This window comes from Microcaecilia unicolor, chromosome 7 (genome assembly GCF_901765095.1).
Source record: "Microcaecilia unicolor chromosome 7, aMicUni1.1, whole genome shotgun sequence".
NCBI classification, from domain to species: Eukaryota; Metazoa; Chordata; class Amphibia; order Gymnophiona; family Siphonopidae; genus Microcaecilia; species Microcaecilia unicolor.
Genome location: NC_044037.1, coordinates 270,669,823 through 270,692,435, shown reverse-complemented (window position 1 = coordinate 270,692,435; position 22,613 = coordinate 270,669,823). Strand labels below are relative to the sequence as shown.

The 22,613-nt window shown below is 43.4% G+C and overlaps 1 protein-coding gene across 1 annotated transcript in view; it reads right to left on the bottom strand.

The window, feature by feature from the left end:
- Positions 1 to 22,613, bottom strand: part of NCKAP5 (NCK associated protein 5) — an 898,061-nt gene that overhangs the window by 87,046 nt on the left and 788,402 nt on the right. Inside the window, exon 15 of the mRNA XM_030209965.1 lies at positions 154 to 468. Coding sequence (XP_030065825.1) covers positions 154 to 468 — 315 coding nt within the window. The remainder of the gene's footprint in view (positions 1 to 153; positions 469 to 22,613) is intronic.

The window sequence follows — 22,613 nt, the reverse complement described above, 5'->3', positions numbered from 1 at the left end:
AGTTAAGCTATTCTATCTGCCATTTAATAAAATAAATAAAATAAAATAAATAATAAATAAATAAAATCAATAAAATAAAAAATAAATAAATGTATAATATCACCAATGTTATTTTAGCTAATGAAGCAATGCGGAGTTGCAACTGTCAGTTACCTGAGGATGCAGATTTTGGAAGGCAGCTTTGGACGGGCTGTAAACCTTTGGTAGACTTGACAGGATCAGCTGTTGAAAGACAAATGCTACTAACTTCAGAATTCTGGCTTTTTTCTGTTGAAGGCACTTCTTCTTTAAATATTTTGGTTTTGACTGAAGGAGATAGCAGAAGAGCTGGTTCAGGAGATGTGAAAATCTTAGTTTCCAAGGCAGGGTCTTGCTTTGAAAGATGGCGTCCTGTGGCCCGGTTTCCTGAGTCAGGGAGAGGGAAGGTTCCTATTCCACTATCCAAGGTTCTCATCTGGCAGTTTGACTCTAAGATACAGGAAATGAGACAGAGTTAGAGGATCACTAATACTCAAAGATAATGAATGGGTTTGACAGAAGGGATGGTATTAAGAGAATATTTTATATTAGTTGACATTCCATCTGGAATATAACATGCCCCATAGTTTATTTGCAATGATCAAAGAGAACATTTTTACAGAAGGGATACTAAATTAACATAGGCATCCAGTTTCTCCTATTTAGGTACGCAAATATGGAATACATAGAGGGGCATAATTGAACGAAAACGTCTATCTCCATGGGCGTTTATCTCCGAGAACGGGTCCATGAAGGGGCGGACCGAACCGTATTTAAAAAAAAAATAGACGTCCATGTTTTATTCGACAATTTGTGAGCTGGGCGTTTTTGTTTTTCAGCGATAATGGAAAATGAAAGCGCCCAGCTCAAAAACGAATAAATCCAAGGCATTTGTTCGTGGGAGGGGCCAGGATTCGTAGTGCACTGTCCCCCCTCACATGCCAGGACACCAACCGTGCACCCTAGGGGGCACTTTTACAAAAACAAAAAAAAGGTAAAAGAGCTCCCAGGTGCATAGCACCCTTCCCTTGTGTGTTGAGCCCCCCAAATCCCCCTCAAAACCCACTGCCCACAAGTCTACACCATTACTATAGCCCTAAGGGGTGAAGGGGGGCACCTACATGTGGGTACAGTGGGTTTGGGGGGTTGGACGACTAATAAGCATTAAGCAGCACAATTGTAACAGGTAGGGGAGGGATGGGCCTGGGTCCACCTGCTTGAAGTCCACTGCACCCCAGTGACCTGCATACTGCTGCCAGGGAGGTGGGTATGACATTTGAGGGTGAAAATAAACAGTTGTGAAACGGCATATTTTGTGGTGGGAGGGGTTTGTGACCACTGGGGGAGTCAGGGGAGGTCATCCCCGATTCCCTCCAGTGGTCATCTGGTCATTTAGGGCACTTTTTAGGGCCTTATTCGTGGAAAAACAGGGTCCAGGAAAAGTGCCCTAAATTCTCGCTAAAAACGCATATTTGTTTTCCATTATCGGCGAAAGGCGCCCATCTCTGATCGCCCGATAACCATGCCCCAGTTCCACCTTCACCACGCCTTTGACACGCCCCCATCAACTTTGTCCGCATCCGCGACGGAGTGCAGTTGAAAACGTCCAAATTCGGCTTTCGATTATACAGCTTTATTCGCTTTTGTGAGATAAACGTCTATCTCCCGATTTGGGTCACAATATAGGCGTTTTTCTATTTCGATTATAAGCAGGATAGTAATATAGTAGATGACGGCAGAAAAAGACCTGCATGGTCCATCCAGTCTGCCAAACAAGATAAAACTCATATGTGTATACCTTACCTTGATTTGTACTGCCCAGCAGTATTTCCCGCCTCCCAACCACCAGTCCCGCCTCCCATCACCGGCTCTGGCACAGACCGTATAAGTCTGCCCTCCACTATCCTCGCCTCCCAACCACCAACCCCTCTTCCCCCACCTGCTCCGCCACCCAATTTTGGCTAAGCTTCTGAGGATCCATTCCTACTGCACAGCATTCCTTTATGCATATCCCACGCATGTTTGAATTCCGTTACCGTTTTCATCTCCACCACCTCCCGCGGGAGGGCATTCCAAGCATCCACCACCCTCTCCATGAAAAAATACTTCCTGAAATCTTTTTTGAGTCTGCCCCCCTTCAATCTCATTTCATGTCCACTCGTTCTACCGCCTTCCAATCTCCGGAAAAGATTTTTTTGCGGATTAATACCTTTCAAGTATTTGAACGCTTGTATCATATCACCTCTGTTCCTCCTTTCCTCCAGGGTATACATGAATATATTTTGGAATGAATTACCAAAATATATAAAAACAACCCACGACATAATTAATTTCTGTAAACTATTGAAAACCAACCTGTTCAAGAAAGCATACCACACTAATCCATCCTAAATGTCAACTAAAAAAAAAAATTTACACTTGGATCCATGCAACTTTTATTCCTTAATTGTCTTTACTAATTTTGACTATGATTCAAAGCTAAATATTACTGGTTGTCCAAACAATTGTTTCACAATAGGTGATTAATCAAATATCTCTTATTTGCTGTTATATAATGAACTTTAGTACATGAATACTTAATCATCTCCATACCTTTAACTATGTATTTCTCTTTTCCGGAATTGGTACTCACTATTATGGAACAATGTAAGCCACATTGAGCCTGCAAATAGGTGGGAAAATGTGGGATACAAATGCTATAAATAAATAAATAAATTGCATGGAAAGATGGCCTGCAGAGATTAAGGAGCTCTTTTACTAAAGGATGCTAGGCCCTAATACTCATCTATGACTAACGGCCCTGTTTACAAAGGTGCGCTAGTGTCAGGGCAGCCGAGAGGAGGGGGCAAAATTCCCCGGGCCTCCAAGGAGGGCCCGGCGCTGGGATCAGGTGCTGGCGCTGCAGTCCCTGGTCTCACCTGCTTGCCTCCTCAGCTCCGGGCCCCCTGCATTCGAAGCGGCAGTTGCTGATCGCCTCCCTTCAGGCCTTCCCTCCCTGTGTCTCGCCCTCAAAAACTGGAAGTTACATCAGACGAGGGCGGGACACAGGGAGGGAAGGCCAGAAGAGAGGCGATCAGCAACTGCTGCTTTGAATGCAGGGGGCCCGGAGCCGTGGAGGCAGGCAGGTGAGACTGGGGACTGCAGCGGCGGGGGGAGCAGTGGGGGGCGGCAACGGCCGGGGGGGGGGGGGGGGGCTGAGGCAGGGCGGCCTTCCCCGGGCCCAGCCTAGTCTCTCGGCGGCCCTGGCTAGTGTTTTTTGTGCACGCTAAAAATTAGCATGTGCTAACCGTGTAGATGCCCACAGGAATGTTATGTATTATAATTCAGTACACTCTTTCACATTCATATAGTGAAGGTAACAATAGGTCTCCAATATTGATCTTATGCCTTGAATGAATGGAAAAGCTAAGCTAAAAGCTAAATACTTATTACTTTGAAACTATTTTAACTTTCATATAAAAAATCATTTTGAAAAAAGTATGTTGAGAATAAAATATGGATTAAAAGTAAATTATGCAAAGGTGGATTGATGAGGATTACGTACCCATCCTATAGACTGCCTGGCGCAAGTTAATCAGCCAGACGGTTGTGTGTACGCATATCTGATAGATCCAACAAAAATTACTGTTCCAGATGAAAAGTAAATCTGTTGGAAATTGAAAGACGCTGGGCATTAGATCATAATTTTTTCACAGGAATATTATGGGCATCTACTTGGTTAGCGTGTGCTAAAAACGCTAGTGTGCCTTTGTAAACAGGGCTCTATCTATCCAGCTTATAATCGAAAGTAATCGCCAGCTATTTCCCGACACAAATCGGGATATGGCTGGCGATTTCGCAAAAGCGGCGAAAAGCGTATAATTGAAAGCTACATTTGTGATAGCTTCGCCGCTTTCCCTTCGCCTCGCCGGCGAAAGTTCAAAGGGGCGTGTTGGCGGCGAAGCGAAGGCGGGATATGGGCAGGCTTGGGCGTGGCTACCAGATGGCCGGCTTTCACGGATAATGGAAAAATAAAACCCGCGATAAGCAGTATTTCGCCGGGTTTACTTGGTCCTTTTATTTTCACGACCAAGCCTCAAAAAGGTGCCCCAACTGACCAGATGACCACCGGAGAATGGGGGATGACCTCCCCTTACTCCCCCAGTGGTCGCCAACCCCCTCCCACACTAAAATTATTAAAATACAAACATTTTTTGCCAGCCTGTATGCCAGCCTCAAATGTCATACCCAGCACCCTGACAGCAGTATGCAGGTCCCTGGAACAGTTGTTGTTGGTTGCAGTGGACTGCAGAAAGGCAGAGCCAGGCCCATCCCCCCCTACCCTGGGTAATGCTGAGCCCTCCCAAATCCCCCAAAACCCACTGTACCCACATGCAGGTGCCCCCCTTCAGCCCTTAGGGCTAGGGTAATGGTGCACACTTGTGGGCAGTGGGTTTTGGGGGGGATTTGGGGGACTCAGCACACAACGGAAGGGTGCTATGCACCTGGAAGCTAATTTGGTTGTTTATAAAAGATGTTTGAAGTGCCCCCTAGGGTGCCCGGTTGGTGTCCTGGCATGTGAGGGGGACCAAATGCTGGCTCCTCCCATGGCCAAATGCCTTGGATTTCGCCGGGTTTGAGATCGCCGGCAGTTTTTTCCATTATCGCGGAAAAACAAAAGTGGCGATCTCAAACCCGGCGAAATCCAAGGCATTTCGCCGGGCCACACCGTATTATCGAAAAAAAGATGGCCGGCCATCTTTTTTGAAAATACAGTTCCGGCCAGCTGTTGTGCCGCCGCCAAAATAGATCGCCGGCAACCTATTTCGCCGGCAACGTTCGATTATTCCTCTCCACATGACATCAAAAAGAATGAACGCTAAGCTCTATTCTATAAATGATGCTCTAAGTTGGGTGCTTTTTATAGAATAGCGTTTGGCACCTGGATCCGTACCCAATTTTGGGCGCGAGCATTTACATCAGCTGAAACCTGGGGTAAACCCTTAGGCCTAATTTAGGTGTAGATATCCTTAATTCTATAATATTGTTTGCAAATTCCAGGAACACCCCCTGACCCTCCCACGGCCATGCCCCCTTTTTGATCCACGTGTAAAAATTTACAAACGCATCTTTATAGAACAGCGACTAAAAGATAATTGCTAGCACCCAATTATTAGTGCTAATTGGCTTGTTATGCAATTAAATGAGGTGACCGGTTCAAATCCCACTGCTGCTCCTTGTGATCTTGGGCAAGTCACTTAACCCTCCATTGTCTCAGGTACAGGGACAGAGAAATATCCAGAGTACCTGAATGTAACTCACCTTGAGCTACTACTGAAAAAGGTGTGAGCAAAATCTAAATTAATAATAAAAAAATAAACTGTTCATGGAAATTGGGCACGTGCCCAAATTAGACCATGCAATTTTTAGCACAGTATATAGGGGGTTAGTGTGCATTAAAGCGTTCTCTGGTATTTTGCCTGTTTGCCAACACAATTTTTTAAAAATATTTTTTTAGAGTGGGTGAATTATGGGTGGAGCATGGCCATCCCTGCATTATCCAGCTAGCGCTGGATAATAATTCTGCTGCACGACTAATATTCCGCCAGTGTCGTTATGCTCATATTAGCCCTCTCCTCAAGTCACTTCATTGGCTCCCTATCCGTTTCCGCACTCAGTTCAAACTCCTCTTACTGACTTACAAATGCATTCACTCTGCAGCTCCTCAGTACCTCTCCACTCTCATCTCTCCCTACACTCCTCCCCGGGAACTCTGCTCACTGGGCAAATCTCTCTTATCTGCACCCTTCTCCTCCACCGCTAACTCCAGACTCCGTTCCTTCTATCTTGCTGCACCGTATGCCTGGAATAAACTTCCCGAGCCGGTACGCCAAGCCTCATCTCTGGCCATCTTCAAATCTAGGCTAAAAACCCACCTCTTCGATGCTACTTTTAACTCCTAAACCTAAATCTTCAACTGTCCCCTATCCCTGATATGTCCTGTCTGTCCTAACCCTTATCCCTTACTTGTCCTGTCTGTCTGTCATAATTAGATTGTAAGCTCTATTAAGCAGGGACTGTCTCTCCATGTTCAAGTGTGAAGCACTGCGCACGTCCGGTAGCGCTATAGAAATGATAAGCAGTAGTAGTAGTAGCATTCGCATTAGCAAGTGCTAAATGAAAAGGCTGGATTAACATGGGAGCACACAGAACCGAGCCTCCTAAATACCTTATACTTTAACTATGTATATCTCTTTTCCGGAATTGGTAATCACCATTACGGAACAATGTCAGCCACACTGAGCCTGCAAATAGGTGGGAAAATGTGGGATACAAATGCTAAAAATAAATAGGAGGGGGGTAAGTGCTCCCGTGTTATTTTTCTGCAGGTGGGAACATTAGCCTGTCTTTAATGCCATGGTAAATCTGGGTTTAGCGCACAGGAAAGCCCAGTGTTAGTACACTTCCCCCCCCCCCCCCCAATATTTAAAACCATTTATCTGTCTAGGAACAACTCCTGGCCAGTGAAATGGCACACAACCAGCTATTCGCTGGTTATATCCCGCTGAATATTGCCGGTTAGCACTTGGTGACTAACCGATTATATTGCACGATATATCCGGCTACCTGCTAATATTCAGCACTTCACTGGCTAAGTATGGCATCTCAAGTAGGCTGCCAAAGAAGCAGTATCTTTGGAGTATCTTTGGCTGGTTTAAACAATCAGCCAGTGCTGAATATCGGCTTGGCCAGTTAAACTTAAACCAGCCAAAAAACACTCAACTTTTCAATTTCAGTCACCGGAAATGGCCTGGCATTGAACATCTGGGCTGACTGCCAACTATGGGAGTTAGCCAGGCTCCCTCCTGTGGTCTGAATATCGGGCCCAATATGCCCAGATTTCACTTCACGTTAGTAAAAGGGCCATTAGATAATAATTGTTATGTCAAATACTTTCTCTTGTGAGATCTGGCAAATCACTTCACTCTCCATTTCCTCGGGCACAAACTTAGACACCTAATTACTAAGTTGCGGTAAAATAGTCCATTTGCATGCTAGCTTATCACAGCAAAATTAACTCAGGCTTCACAACTTAGACCTGCTCCCTTTTGAAGCAGCCAGTAAACAAATAAAATCGCTCCCCTCACCATCTTCCTCCCTAACAGTACCAGTCCCTGGTGGTGAAGTGGTGGAGGCCATGACTCCCTTCTCTGCACTCCCACTTAACTGCAAAATATGTTAAGGACAAATTTTCCCCCAAGCTCCACTCCCTTCAAACATTCTATACATGTTATTCCTGGAATTGTGGATTTTTCCCAAGTCCATTTAGTAGTGGTTTATGGACTTGTCCTTTAGGAAACCATCTAACCCCTTTTTAAACTCTGCCAAGCTAACCGCCTTCACCATGTTCTCCAGCAACGAATTCCAGAGTTTAATTATGCGTTGGGTGAAGAAACATTTTGTCCGATTTGTTTTAAATTTACTACACTGTAGTTTCATCGCATGCCCCTAGTCCTAGTATTTTTGGAAAGCGTGAACAGACGCTTCACATCCACCTGTTCCACTCCACTCATTATTTTATATACCTCTATCATGTCTCCCCTCAGCCGTCTCTTCTCCAAGCTGAAAAGCCGTAGCCTCCTTAGTCTTTCTTCATAGGGAAGTCGTCCCATCCCCGCTATCATTTTTGTCGCCCTTCGCTGCACCTTTTCCAATTCTACTATATCTTTCTTGAGATGTGGTGACCAGAATTGAACACAATACTCAAGGTGCGGTCGCACCATGGAGCAATACAACGGCATTATAACATCCTCACACCTGTTTTCCATACCTTTCCTAATTATACCCAACATTCTATTCGCTTTCCTAGCCGCAGCAGCACACTGAGCAGAAGGTTTCAGTGTATTATCGACGACGACACCCAGATCCCTTTCTGGGTCCGTAACTCCTAACATGGAACCTTGCATGACGTAGCTATAATTCGGGTTTTTTTTCCCACATGCATCACCTTGCACTTGCTCACATTAAACGTCATCTGCCATTTAGCCGCCCAGTCTCCCAGTCTCGTAAGGTCCTTCTGCAATTTTTCACAATCCTGTCGCGAGTTAATGACTTTGAATAACTTTGTGCCATCAGCAAAGAGAAATAAAACCTCATTCAAAGAACTGGCATAAAAGCAGCACAGCCAATGCTCATATAATGTAATCAAGTTGAAATTCTGAAGACAGGCTTTCCACTTGAAACAGAACAGCCAGAATTGAGCAGCACCATATTTCATATTCAAATCCAATTAAAATTAAATACATTACGAGAGTAATTATATTTGCATAAACAGTGCTTAATATTTGAATTTCAATAAAAACTGCCACGAACTCTACTAGTTTTCTTATGAGAAATGTAACTTAGTGATTGCTTCTAGATAAATAACAGTGAATGCACAAGAAACACCAGCCTGTAACATCTGAAACACCAATACAGAGACAGCTTAAGAAGAAGAAATAATAGTTAATACACAATAAACATCACCATCCTAAACATTTAGGGCTTCTTTTAGAAAGCCGCGCTAGCGATTCCCACGCAACAAATAGTCCTATGGGTGTCTCTAGCATTAGTGTGCATTAATTTTTAGTGTGTGCTAAAAATTCTAGCACACTTTAGTAAACAGGGCCCTTAAAATGCCTATACAGAGATAAATCAGGAAGAAGAAATAATAATGAATGCACAATACACACCATAGTGTCAAAACATCTGAAATACCAATAAAGAAAGAACTTAGGAAGAAGTGGAAAAAAGAATCAAATTTAGTGCATGTTAGAAATACATTATAGATAAGTTGCCAAGACAATTAAGGACATAGATGGTACGACTTTCCTATGAGGAAAGGCTAAAGCAGCTGGGGCTCTTCAGCTTGGCAGTGGCGTTCCTATGGTGGCTGACACCCGGGGAGGATCGCCGATGCGCCCCCCCGGGTGCAGCGCCCCACCCACACCACCGGCAAAAGGCCCCCCCCGGTGCAGCGTGACCTCCCCAATCCCCGGCGAAAGGCCACCTCCCCCCCCCGGGTGCATTTTTACCTGCTGGGTGGGGGGGGGGGGGGTGCCGCGCGCCTGTCTGCTTCGCTCGTTCCATGCTCCCTCTGCCCCGGAACAGGAAGTAACCTGTTCCGGGGCAGAGGGAGCACGGAACGAGCGGAGCAGACAGGCGTGTGGCACCCCCCCCAGCGGCGCGCACCTAGGGCGGACCGCACCCCCCCCCCCCAGGAACGTCACTGCAGCTTGGAGAAAAGGTGGCTGAGGGGTGATATGATAGAGGTATATAAAATAATGAGTGGAGTGGAAAAGATAGATATGGAGAGTCTGTTTACGCTTTCCAAAAATACTAGGACAAGGGGGCATGCAATGAAGTTGGAGTGCAGTAAGTTTAAAACAAATAAGAGAAATTTTTTTCTTTACTCAGCGCGTAATTCGACTCTGGAATTTGTTGCTGGAGAATGTGGTTAAGGCAGTTAGCTTAGCAGAGTTTAAGAAAGGTTTGGACGGCTTCCTGAAGGAAAAGGGCATAGAATGTTATTAAATGGATGTAGGGAAAAATCCACTATTCCTGGGACAAGCAGTACAAAATACTTTGCTCCGTGGATCTTGTCGGGTGATTGTGACCTGGATTGGCCACTGTCGGAGACAGGGTGCTGGGCTAGATGGACCTTTGGTCTGTCCCAGTGTGGCGAAGCTTAAATTAATACATTTTGTTTCAAGAACATGATTACCATGTTTACATGCCCTGTTATTAAAGCTTAGCATACACTAATGGAATCATAACTATGGACTTCTTAGCTTTTAGCGCACGCTAATTCCGTTAACGCGCACTAAGCTTCAGTAAAAGAGCCCTTTAGCCTAGCATTGGTGCTGTATGACACCACAGTGCAGACCTCAGTTTGGAATCCATTTTTTATACCTAGTTTTGGAGCTAATAACAAAATTCAAACAACTGCTGTTAAGTGAAGATGAAAGGGAGATCTATTTGACTGTTATAGAGGAGTTATCAAGCTATGACTCTTAAGTCCTCCTCCCTTGTTTTAAAAAGTGCTTGCTCTCCCCCTCTCCATAAGTCACATTTCTACATAAAGCCAATAAACTAAACACATATGGTTTAGTTTTATATTTCTTTCTTTTTTTGTTAGAATGGGCAAACCCTCTAAAACCATCTTTTAGACACCCCTAGTATGCTATGAATCTCCAAATGGCAAACTCCTGTCACATGGGAGCTTTCTCTCCTTACCTAAATGTTATCAGACTGCAGCTAGACTCATATTTGGTAAAACAAAATATGAAAGTGCTAAACCCTTACGAGAAAAGCTACACTGGCTCCCAGTTAGAGAACGCATCACGTTCAAAATATGCACCCTAGTTCACAAAATCATTCACGGAGATGCCCCAACCTACATGTCAGACCTGATAGACTTACCACCCAGGAATGCTAAAAAATCATCCCGCACATTCCTTAATCTTCACTTCCCCAACTGTAAAGGTCTAAAATACAAACTAACGCATGCGTCAACCTTTTCCTACATGAGCACACAATTCTGGAACACGCTGCCACGCAACTTAAAAACGATCCTTGAACTAATTTCCGTAATCTATTGAAGACCCATCTCTTTAACAAGGCATATCATAAAGATCTACAAATGTGAACTCCTGTACATATATCCAGAACTGTCTTATAATACTTGCTTGTTAAATTACTACCATGTTTTATCATTATCACGCTACCGAAGATTCTTCTGTAATACTAAATGTATAATTTCTTATGTATTTCCACTATTCATGATGTATTGTAAGCCACATTGTGCCTGCAAAGAGTTGGGAAAATGTGGGATACAAATGCAATAAATAAATAAATAAATTAGTAACCAATCCCACTTTGTCAAAAATGGTCACTGCCAAATCATGTGCCCTGACACCACCAATTCCCAGAGTGCTCAGGTGGGTCACCATCACTAGATCCTAGGGTTGGGAGCACTATATAAGAAACTGCATGGCATGGCCACACTGGTGCCTGAGAATCACTGTTCAAACACATTTACAGGTAAGGTGACAATTAGAAGGGGCAGTTACGGGTTATCAGATAAATGATAAGGATGTGTTTCAGGTCCTTGAACCTTTATAGCAGGTCATCCAGGCTGAGGAAGGGGTGGGGGTCAGGATTTGTTGGTAGGCATCTTTGTTCTTTCTTGTGGTAACATGGGTCACAGGTGAGAGAAGTAAGAGAGGAGCCAAAAAGTTGGGTGAAGCAAGAGGGCCAAGCCCACAGGTACCATATGATGCCCCCATCATGATGTGGTGGGGCGGGGGAAGCTGTAAGCCCTGGAAGAAGTTAAGAAGGCAGGATAGGAGGATAGGCACCTCACTTTCTACTGGTGCTGGGATGTGGTTATGGAGAGTTCCCTTCTGTTGTCAAATGGCTGGATGGCAAACCTAGAAGTTGATATACTGGATTTGGACAGTTTGGGCAGGTGGTTTGGCAAGTTCTGCAGTTGGAACATTTGGACAGCAAGTGGGGGTCAGTTGGAATATTTGTTTGCCTCCTGGTGCATGACCATAATATTCTTCTAAATATCCTCAACCCATTATGGAATCTGTGGAACTGTCCTGAAATGGTTCTCTGGCTTTCTAAAGTTCAGGTCATATCAAGTGCAATTTCTTCAACATGGTCTCCTGATTGTGGAGTACCTCAAGGTTCTCCTCTGTCCCCTATCCTGTTCAATATCATGATGATCCCCCTAGGTAATCTACTAGAAATATATGGTTTTCGTCATTCATTTACGTTGATGATGTCACCATTTATATCCCATTCTCTAAAGAATTATATGAAATAATGGACTCAATAAAATTAGGCTTCAAGTTAATGGAATCTTGGGCATCTAATTTTAAATTAAAACTCAATACTGAAAAAACTAAGTTTCTAATAGTAACTAACCCTCACCATCCTATAAATCTTAAAAATTTTACATTAGAGAACATCACTTATCCCCTTGACTCATCAATGAAAATATTAGGGATCAATTCCTTAACCTTGACAGTCAAGTTTTTAAGGTGGTCTCAAGTGTCTTTAATTCACTTTGGAAACTAAATAGACTAAGACCTTTTTTCACTAAATCAGTCTTTCGAACTTTGGTTCAATCCCTAGTACTAACAAAATTCAACTACTGCAACTCCATTTATGCAGGAATTGAAAGGGGCCTTATCAAAAAATTACAAACTGCTCTAAATACCACTTCACGCCTCATATGTAGATCACCTCGCTTCGCCAAAGCAACTCCTCTTCTAAGTAAACTACACTGGTTCCCAATAAGAATATCTTTCAAGTTCTATGTTTTTATTCACCAAATTCTCTATATGGTTCTGCTCCATCATATATGAACAATCCCACTGAATCACCCCCATGTAATGCCATATCATCATCCAGAAACAGTGAAGTGCTATGCTGTTTTATTCAATTAAACGCCCGATGTGGCCATGTTTTGCCCTTAGGCTGCATCAGGGGCGGAAACAAACAAACAAATAGACCCCTCCCTGTTTACGAAGCCGCGCGACAATGCCGACACAGCCCACTATTCAATTAAATTGCAAATTTGCGTGTGCAGATTTTAGCGCTTTTTACAGAATTTGTAGGTTTATGATTAAAACGTGCTGATTTGTCACAAAGCCTACTTTTTGATTGTGCATTAGGAGCAGGCAGAATATCTCCTGCCTTTGGCTGGTGATTATATGCTGTTAATAAGCCTATCACAAGGTAAGCTGCCAGAGGTTGCAGAGTCTTCATTCAGGGCTTAAGGAACAGCTTTCTCACAGCCTTGGGCTGAGTCTAGGAACCAAGTTATGCCTGAATCCTTGCTGTGAGTGAAAAATAGAAAAGGGGCAATTCAATAATATGGCACCAGACGTAGGGGCCGCAATGGGGTGTAATGGCATTCAGGTGCACCTAAGCTGAACACTAGTGCAAAGTTACATTGGCATGCAAAAATGTACGTGTGCTCACTTATAACAGCTGGTGTAAGTTGGCCATGCATTGCCTGCAACTGATAATATTCTATAAGTTGTGTACATTGCTTGGCAACATGCTCATGGCCTTCCCTATGCTCAATCCCCCCTTCCTGCCACACACCCAGTTACATGCTGAGTGACTTATGTGTATAAATGTAAATTACTGCTGCCTCTAAAGTGCGTAGTGTTAGCATTCTGTAAACTATTGAGCCCTTTTATACAAATGCACTAAAATATGGGCTTAGCATGTTTTAATGTGGGACTTTCCCCGCACACTAATGCCAAAATTCTATATATAGCGCCTTACGTTGTGTCCGCCTTAAGTTGTGCTGCATGGCCAAATTGCGCACACAACTTAAATGATTAACAAACCAATCAGTGCCGATAATTGGTACTTAACAACCAATTAGCGGCAGTAATTGGCTTTAATTCGAATTTACGCACACAACTTTCCTGCTGTAGTCTACAATGTGGTGTGGGTAAATTTTAATGTGTACAGTTGAAATGGGGGCATGGCCACATGTGTGGAATGGGCAAGTTGTGGGCATTTCAAAAACATATGCTCACTATTATGGAATACAACCAATCTGCGCCTAACTTAGGTGCCAGTATTTAGGTCTGGTATTAGGTGGCCAAAATGGGTGCACCTAAATTTTAATCACAATGGTATGTAGGTATATTCTATATATTACACCTAACTTTAGGCATAGCTTTTATAGACTCACGGTAACCGCGTGGTTTTTTGGCACCAATTTTTAAGACGCCATTTATAGAATTTGGCCCTAACCCCATATTTAAGGCACTTAAAAAAATTTTTTCAGGTCCTGCGTCAATTTTTCCATTAGTGTGTGAGACTTGTAACAAATTATTGTGGGGGTACTTAGTGCCTCCTAACGTGCTCCCACGATATCCAGTTAGCACACGCTAATCAGAATGTGCTAGCTGGATAATGCTGGAACGCTCATTCCCCATCCATGTCAAGCCCCTCCAGAAAAAATCCAAAAGAAAGAAATAATGTGCGGTTAGCACACGCAAACAAAGCCAAGTACCAGAAAATTCTTTAATGTGTTTTGCGATAAGCCTTTTGGGCACATTAGGGCTTCATACCCTTTAGTAAAAGGGCCCCTAAGTACAGACTTGCCCCCAGATTCTATATAGCGCGCCTAGTGTTCTGCGCCAAATTTCAAGCGTATTTTATAACAATGTGTGTAACTTAATTGTCTTAACAAGATCATTAGCATTTACAACAGCACTTAACGAACAATAATGAGCACTAACTGGAAATAATTAGAATTTACACATACAACTCACTCAGTGCATTCTCTAACGCAGAGCACCTAAATTCTAATGCGTGCAGCCAAAAAGGGGTGTGGTTACGGGCAGTGAAAAGGGCATTTCGTGGGAGTTCCAAAATGCCCCTCTGTGCCCAAATCTATGCGCCAGTATTTACGTCATATTTTCCTTGGTGTAAATGGATATGCATTGTTCTAGGTACTGGATTATCAACTAAGCATAATCTAGGCACTGCTTATAGTATATGCTTAGGTGGAAATTTGTTCCGCGTGGATTTTTCAGGCACTATATATAGAATCTGCTCCTTGGCACCTAATAGTAGGCAAAACCTATTAACTAGGGGAAAATGCTGAAACACCAGAGTCATACCATTAATATTCACATTGAGACTCCAGTAGTATATTTTACAAACACACCTTTTATTGCATCCTAATAGTAGGCGTCAAGTTCAAGAATGAGGGGTCATGTATTTTGTATAATTTTTTCCCTGGAATTCAGACTTGAATGTTAGCCTGTATAATGAATGTTCTTTTGATTACAGCAACTCTTCTCCGTCTCATTTTGAGAGTGTCAGTCCACTGGCTCTCTCACAATGAGCTACTGCAGTGTTTTCCAAGTCCAGTCCTGGAGTACCCCTTGCCAGTCAGGTTTTCAGGATATCTATAATGACTATATATGAGCTTAATTTGCATACACTGCCTCCATTATATGCAAATCTCATTCTTGCGTATTCATTGTGGCTATCCTGAAAACCTGACTGGCAAGGGGTACTCCAGGACAGGACTCGGGGAAACACTGAGCTACTGCATCCTGCAACAGATGATGAGGCAGTGGCGTAGGAAGGGGGGGCGGTCCGCCCCGGGTGCACGCCACTGGGGGGGGTGTCGTCTCCATTGGTTCCTTGCTCCCTCTGCCCCGGAACAGGTTACTTCCTGTTCCGGGGCAGAGAGAGCAAGGAACCAATGGAGCCGACGCAGCTCCCAGCGATGTGGGCTTGGGGGCGGATCGGCCTGCCCGCCCCTTGCTGCCAAAGTAAGGTACAATGCGCTCCGGGAGGGGGAGGGTGCGCGCCGGAGGAGGGGGATGCGCACCGGTGGGAGGTGCCGCGCTGCACCCAGGGGGGGGGGGTGCGTGGCAGCGACCCACCCCGGGTGCCAGCCGCCCCCGCTACGGCACTGTGATGAGGTATCTCTAGCAGAAGGCAGACACACTTACAGGCTGGAGGTCACCCATGGAGTTGGTTTCATAAGTGGTGCATGGCAGATTAGGCACGGCTAGGATGGGTCTAGCTGTTGTCCAGCTTTGCTTAGCCCTGGAGGCAGCTGTACTGTTGATTCTGCTATGGTCATGACCTTCAAACCTCAACTGGCAGCATTGCCTTGAGTGCGGTGGGCTTCCCAGTAATGCCCAAGCATGGACAGCAGGCAGGTACTACAGAAGCACAAAGTCTAGGCTCTTACTCTTAGAATTATCTTGCTTAATGAAAAAACATCTTTGATTGTTCAGATGGTGAAGGATAAGTTAGTTACATTGATGGATTATCCATTTGTCTGAGTTAAATGAAAACAATGTATTGGTGGGACCCATAGGAGGGCAGCAATTCCTGCCCCCCACCCCTACATCATTCCCTTGAATAGATATTAGAGCTTTCCGAGTACATTATTATAAAGCACCGATAGTCTTGTGAACAGTAATATGCTATTAGTAGACTTTAGAGACCAAGGTCAGCAATAGAACAGTACCATAAATAATTTATTGAAGTAGGTAAACCTGTGAAAGTACAAATCGTAAAAGAATAAAACTAGGGCTGTGTCAAAGGTAAAAGTCAGTACAAAAAACCCTGTGAGGGTGAAACATGGTTTAAACTTCAATAAACTGATATATATATTTTAAAAATCGTCTTGTTTATGGTGCTGTTTTATTGCTCACTGTTGGGCTCTACCTTCGAAAGAGAAAAATGTTCAAAAAGCGGCCTTTGTATGTTTTCCTTGTCAAAAAGTTCAAATTGCTCTTTTCAAAATCCATGTTCTAAACGTTTTGCTATGCAGTTAGTTGGCAGTACGTTTAAGTCACAAGGGGGTGTTGGGGACGGGATTCGGGTATTCCTAAGAGTTGGACATTTTTCTACCTTAATAGAACAAAACAAACATGTCCAGGACCACAATTTAAATGTTTTGGCATAGACCTGTTTTTATCACGATTGACCACAACAAAACGAGCGGAAGCTATCCAGAAGGACCAGACTGAAGCCACAAATGTTGGAAACCAGAATAATAAATATAAATTATTCTGGTTTCCAACATTTGTGGCTTCAGTCTGGTCCTTCTGGATAGCTTCCGCTCGTTTTGTTGTGGTCTTGTTTTTTTTGCGGGAGATTCTGGACTCTCTTTGTTGTTGTTTTTATCACGGTTGAATCAGAAAAAGGTGCCCTAAATGACCAAATGACTGCTGGAGGGATTAAGACATGACCCCCCCCCCCCCTTACAGTCTCAGTGGTCGTTGACCCCCTCTCACCCCCTAAAGATGTGAAAGAAACAGTACATACCAGCCTCTTTGACAGCTTCAGATGGTCAGTCCTATTAGAGCAGCAAGCAAGACCCTGGAGAAGCCTAGTGCTCAGTGAAGGGTACTGTAGAGGAGGGGGACCCAGGCCCATATCCCAATTTACCTGTTACACTTGTGGTAGAAAGTGTGAGCCCTCCAAAACTCACCAAAAAACTCACTGCACCCACATATAGGTGACACCAGCAGGCATAAGGGCTACTGTAGTGGTGTACAGTTGGTACACTGGGTTTTTGGTAGTGTTTGGAGGGCTCACCATGCAAGATAAGGGGGTAATGGTGAGATGTGTACCTGAGACCTTTTATGTGAAGTGCACTGCAGTGCCCCCTAGGGTGTTTCACTGCTCTGCTGGGATGTCTGTGTGGCCAGTCAACTAAGAATGCCGGCTCCTCCTGCATCCCAATGGGTTGACTTTGTGCATTTTTCACTTGAACTTTTTTTATTTTTTGAAAGTGGTCCAAAAAGACAGACCTACTGAGCACACAAACATCTAGCAAATGGCCATTTTTGAAACAAACAGATAAATGTTTTTCTATTTCAAAAATCATTATATTTGCCACTCAAATTTGGGATGCTTTGAGCAAAATGTCCAAAGTCAGATTTAAACGTCATATAGAAAATGCTTCGCCACATGTTATTAGAAGGGCAACTTTTTTTATTTTTTGAAAGTGGTCCAAAAAGACAGACCTACTGAGCACACAAACATCTAGCAAATGGCCATTTTTGAAACAAACAGATAAATGTTTTTCTATTTCAAAAATCATTATATTTGCCACTCAAATTTGGGATGCTTTGAGCAAAATGTCCAAAGTCAGATTTAAACGTCATATAGAAAATGCTCCTAGGTTTTGCTGTATTGCATGTCTGAAATGTTGCTTTCATTTTTATGAGATTCCCCTAGAGGCACTGACTTTGGAGTTATCAGCTCAGCAGTCAATCTTTATCATCAGCAGGGACAATGCACTCCTAGTACTAGGCTGACCATAACATTCTTCTTTTGGATCATGCCATTCCTCATTGCTTGTGAGGCAAGTACGTTTGTGGAAGTAGACTGGGTTTGACAATCAAGTGTCTGTTGATTGCATAGACTTGTTCAGACTAGACAATGCTTACTTATCTGACATGAGGCAACAGGTCTTATCAATCATTTAAAAGGAACTTCTGGAAAATGCTGGTTGATGGAGTTCTCATCTATTGCGGAATAGTGGCTTTAGTGTGTGTGTGTGTGTGTGTGTGTGGTGGGGGGGGGGGGGGTGAGGGCAGGCTGCGGCAGGGTATTCAAGCCTAGAGAGCATTGACTGCAGACTTATCTAGCATGGCTGAGATCTGTCTGCCATCTAGGCCATTTTGGTCATGGGTGGTGGCAGATTGGCATGCCTGGTATGGTTGAAACATGTATGGGCATCAAAAGAACTTCTATATTATGACCGAGGCCTGTTTGCCATCTGGGCAGGTTCAACCCAGTGTAGCAGAATACCAGTGCATCTGATATAGTGTAGAGGGATGGCAGCTTTGTTCATTCAAGACAGAAAGAGGGGCATTTTCGGCAGGACGTCCAAGTCAGAATTGGGATGTCCTACTCATAACACCCCTCCAAAAAAAACATCCATCTCACAGCTATTTTTGAGCAGGAAATATGTCGGTGTTTCTTGTTCAAAAATACATGAGAACATCCAAAATGAACAACCATTTTACAAACTGAAACATCCAAATTATGAACACCAAAAATCCAGGGACAAGGATGTTAGTCTGGCAGCGTTTTTATGGAAATGGCCACACATCCTTGCAGCACAGAGAGGCAGCCTAATGGTCAGTGCAATGGACTATAAATTAGGGCACCTAGGTTCATATACCCCTACAACTCTTATTTTAAATACTGAGCCTGTGAAGGTGTCCCTGGTGTGTGTCACCTTTTGTGCAACTGAGGCCTATGTACCCGAGCAGACTTGAACCATCTTCAGTGAATCAGACTATTATGGATGCCTGTATGCTTCCTGTCTTTCTACACTGCTTGCTGACCAAGAACATCTACACTTCATCTCAGTGACATACCTAAAGAACACCTACACTTCATCTCAGGGGGTGAAGCTGGTCAGCAGACAGATTTACACTGACAGCCCTGGTGAGATAACGTTGTGGGCCCCATTTGGAGGTGCCAGCTTTAGCGATGAGAGCATCTGTAACAATAATGGTGTATGGACTTTTCCTTTAGGAAGCCGTCCAAACCTTTTTGTCTACAAGATCTGGATTTTATCTACAGGACAGCAGGAATATGTGTTCTGATTGGGCCAATACAAACACCTGAGGCCTGCTTAGTCTTTAAGGAAGACCAAAACCGGAAAGAGTTTGGGCAATGAACCAGAGTGGACACTCCACTGATAACTCTGGAAAGACACTATCTCATAGTGCCTAAGTATTAAGCCTCCCTGTAGAACTCTGTTACAGGGATGTAAGCTAATATCACAGCTGCTAACCTCGTGCCGGACTGTCTGTGAGATAACGGTCACTTCTATAATGCTCAGCTTACTGTGCAAACAGTTGGAACTAGGGAGAAGGAATACGATCTGCCAGGGATCAGCTAACAAGCAAGCGTCTTATAGTGAGAATTCAGGATACATTTCTATAGTTTGAGGATCAGATAGTTTTCATTTCTATTTGACATACGCTGCTTTAAATCATATGTAAGGTTTATTAGTCAATATTTGTTGGGTTTTGGTATTTTCAGGAATAATTTTCAGCACTGACAGATATATATATATATATATATATATATATATATATATATATATATATATATATATATATATATATATACAGATTTCTATTTCTGTGTTAGTGAAATATCTTTGGTGTAATCCTAGTAGTATTTATTTTGTATGTATGCTTGTAATTTTATTAATTATATCATATATATATATTGTAAGGAGGTCGGAGGGTCTAAGCAGGTCAGGAGGAGGTATGGGGCCAGACTACATTCCCCACAAGGCCCTGAGAGAAGGGATAAGAGGGGTAGGTCCCAAAACCCAGTATGGCCCCCACGTGGAAGGGAGGGGGAAAAGGACTGGAAAGAGCAGCTGCTATGGCAGACGAGGGCCAGAAGGGGGAGCAGGGATGACAAAGCTCAGTTCCCTTGGGTTAGAAATCAGTACAGGATTCCTTCTACCTGGGAGGGGGAGGAGGTCTCCAACCAACAGCCTAGCAGAGAGGCAGAGTTAATGGAGTGCTTGGAGGAAGGAGAGTCTGGAGGAAGCAGCACCCCAGGTTTGGAGGAGCCAGTTGACATGGACTGTAATTGTACTTTGGGGCAGAGTTGCAGGGACTGAAGGCAGTGGGTGGTCACAGGAGTCAATTAGCTGTGTTGTGGGAGGTGTACTGCCATTCTGCAACCACCCAAGCGGAAAGACTTTTAAAACTGAAACCCAGGCTGTTGCACTGGGGGAGAACTTGGATTTAAAGGGACGTTTTTTTCTTGTTGCGTTGTTTTGAAAAATGAATGGGACTTTAACCCTCTTGAACTGAGATTTTGTGGAGGAGGGGAAATAAACTGTTTGGAACTAAAAGCTGTGTTGTCTGGAAGGACTTTGGTTGTGGACTGCTGAAGGGAGCCTACCACCCCCTGAAGGTTTGCTACCAGGATTACAGTTATATATATATATATATATATATATATATATATATTATATATATATATATATATATATATATATATATATATATATATATATATATAATCCATGTTGGCATTGCTTCATTGCATATTACCTGTTGGAAAGAATCCTGTAGTTCTCTGTAGTAAGAGTTCTCTAGACCACAGCCAAGATAATTGCTTAATTGCTATATTAAGTGAATGCTGTCTCTTGGCAACTGTTTATTAAGTACAGTGATAAGCTGCTCTGCATTTCCTACTACAAACGTTCCAGGAACAAGGAAATACCTACTGAACCTCACTGTATACCACTTCAATAGCCTTCAGGCTTGCAGATGTCATAAACATTTAGATACAGTAGGTATATGTCTGTTTTTTGAGGTCTCACAATTTAAAGGAAAAAAAAGAGAGAGAGCTGAAGTGGGAATTGAACCTCGGTCAACTTATTTACAGTCCGCTGCATTGACCACTAGGCTACTCCTCAGACCCGCTCTCTGCTTTGTTCAGAATGCCTATAATACCTATGCCGTCGTAGACCCTTTTATTCCTTTCCAGTTTTACTTTCAGGGAACGAAGGGGACAGCAATCACTGGGGACTTCATGAGGTATCATGCTTTAATACATCCAGTGGTCACCTGTTCAATTAGTGCAACCTTCAGACCCTGGAGGTGACTGAGACAGGTCTAAATAAAAATGTCCTTCTTTTTAGACTTGCACGTTTCTTCCCATTCAATTATTGCTGACATCCTAATTTTGGCCTTCCCCAGTTCCACCCAAAACACACCTCCTTGCTATTTGGGCAAAATGCAGTGTACAACATTCAAATCTGCTGTTCCAAAATCGTGATTTGGATGTTTTTGGCAGATGGACTTTTATTTTGCCATTTTGAGACATTCATGTGCTTTGAAAATGAGCCCCGTTGTCTAATGCCCAGCTAAGAGTTGGCTCCAGTAAAGCACTAGAGTCTTGCTTGAACAAGGCTTGCTGAAAATTCTGTAGATGATTATCCTGCATATACTTCCTCTTCATCTCCTCTACCTGGAGGCTGCGTTCAATATGTATATTCTCTCTCTCTATCTCTCTCTTAGCGTGCACTAAATAGATAAGATATGCCCTATATACACATGTGTGTACTTGAGCTAGTATACTGGACTCCTTTGTCAGTTTATCAATAAAGATGAATAAAACCACAGTCTGAAACAGTTCCACTTGATGAAGCAGTGTCTGTGTATTTGCTGTTAATTATGTCACTGTGAAGGGGAAGAAGCGAGAGTCTGGTTTGGTCACATCTTCTGAATACTTATTTAAAATAAAAATGGAAATCTCATACCACTCAGACATGACAGCATTCATAGGTTTGCTCTAATATCACGCAGTCTTCACTGCCCTAACAGAAATGCCAGAACCAAAGGACTACTCTGAACTACTTGTGAAGAGAGAAAAGATAATCAATTACGAGATGCAATAAGAAACCAGGAAAATGTGGCTGAAAGATATGGAAAGAAAACTGGCTTAGGGGTCAGTTGATTGATGAAACAGAATGTCTAAGCATAGGAGTAGGATCCCTGAATAGATAACCACTAACAGAGCTGGTAACAACCTTAGCACCAGATGCTTCAAGCCATGTATCAATACAGTATGAACTAGGCCCTGATTTTACCAAGGTCCTGCTTCAGTAAGAAGGAAATTGCTTAAGAACTACAACTGACAAACATTCTTCTGCAGTGATATGTACCCAAGGTCTGGCCAATTTGGAGCCTGGGCATGAAAGAAGGCCACAGAGCCCACATCACTGGACTGTTCAGTGAACGAATTTCAGGAATTGCAATTTTGCCGAAGCAAAATGGACATTCCAGTGGTTTGCCAGGTAAGAAGGTCCAGAACAAGGGGTGATGATTATGTTAACCTCAGGACTATGTGCTACAACCAGAAATGGTATATAAGAGTAACCCCTGTGGTCCAAAAGTTATCTGGTGATCTCACAGATCTCAGCTAATATCCTCTCATGTTTCCTAGCTCATACAACTCCACCCACCTCCTCTAATCCTCCCTGCACTGCTGGGACCCTTCAGAGC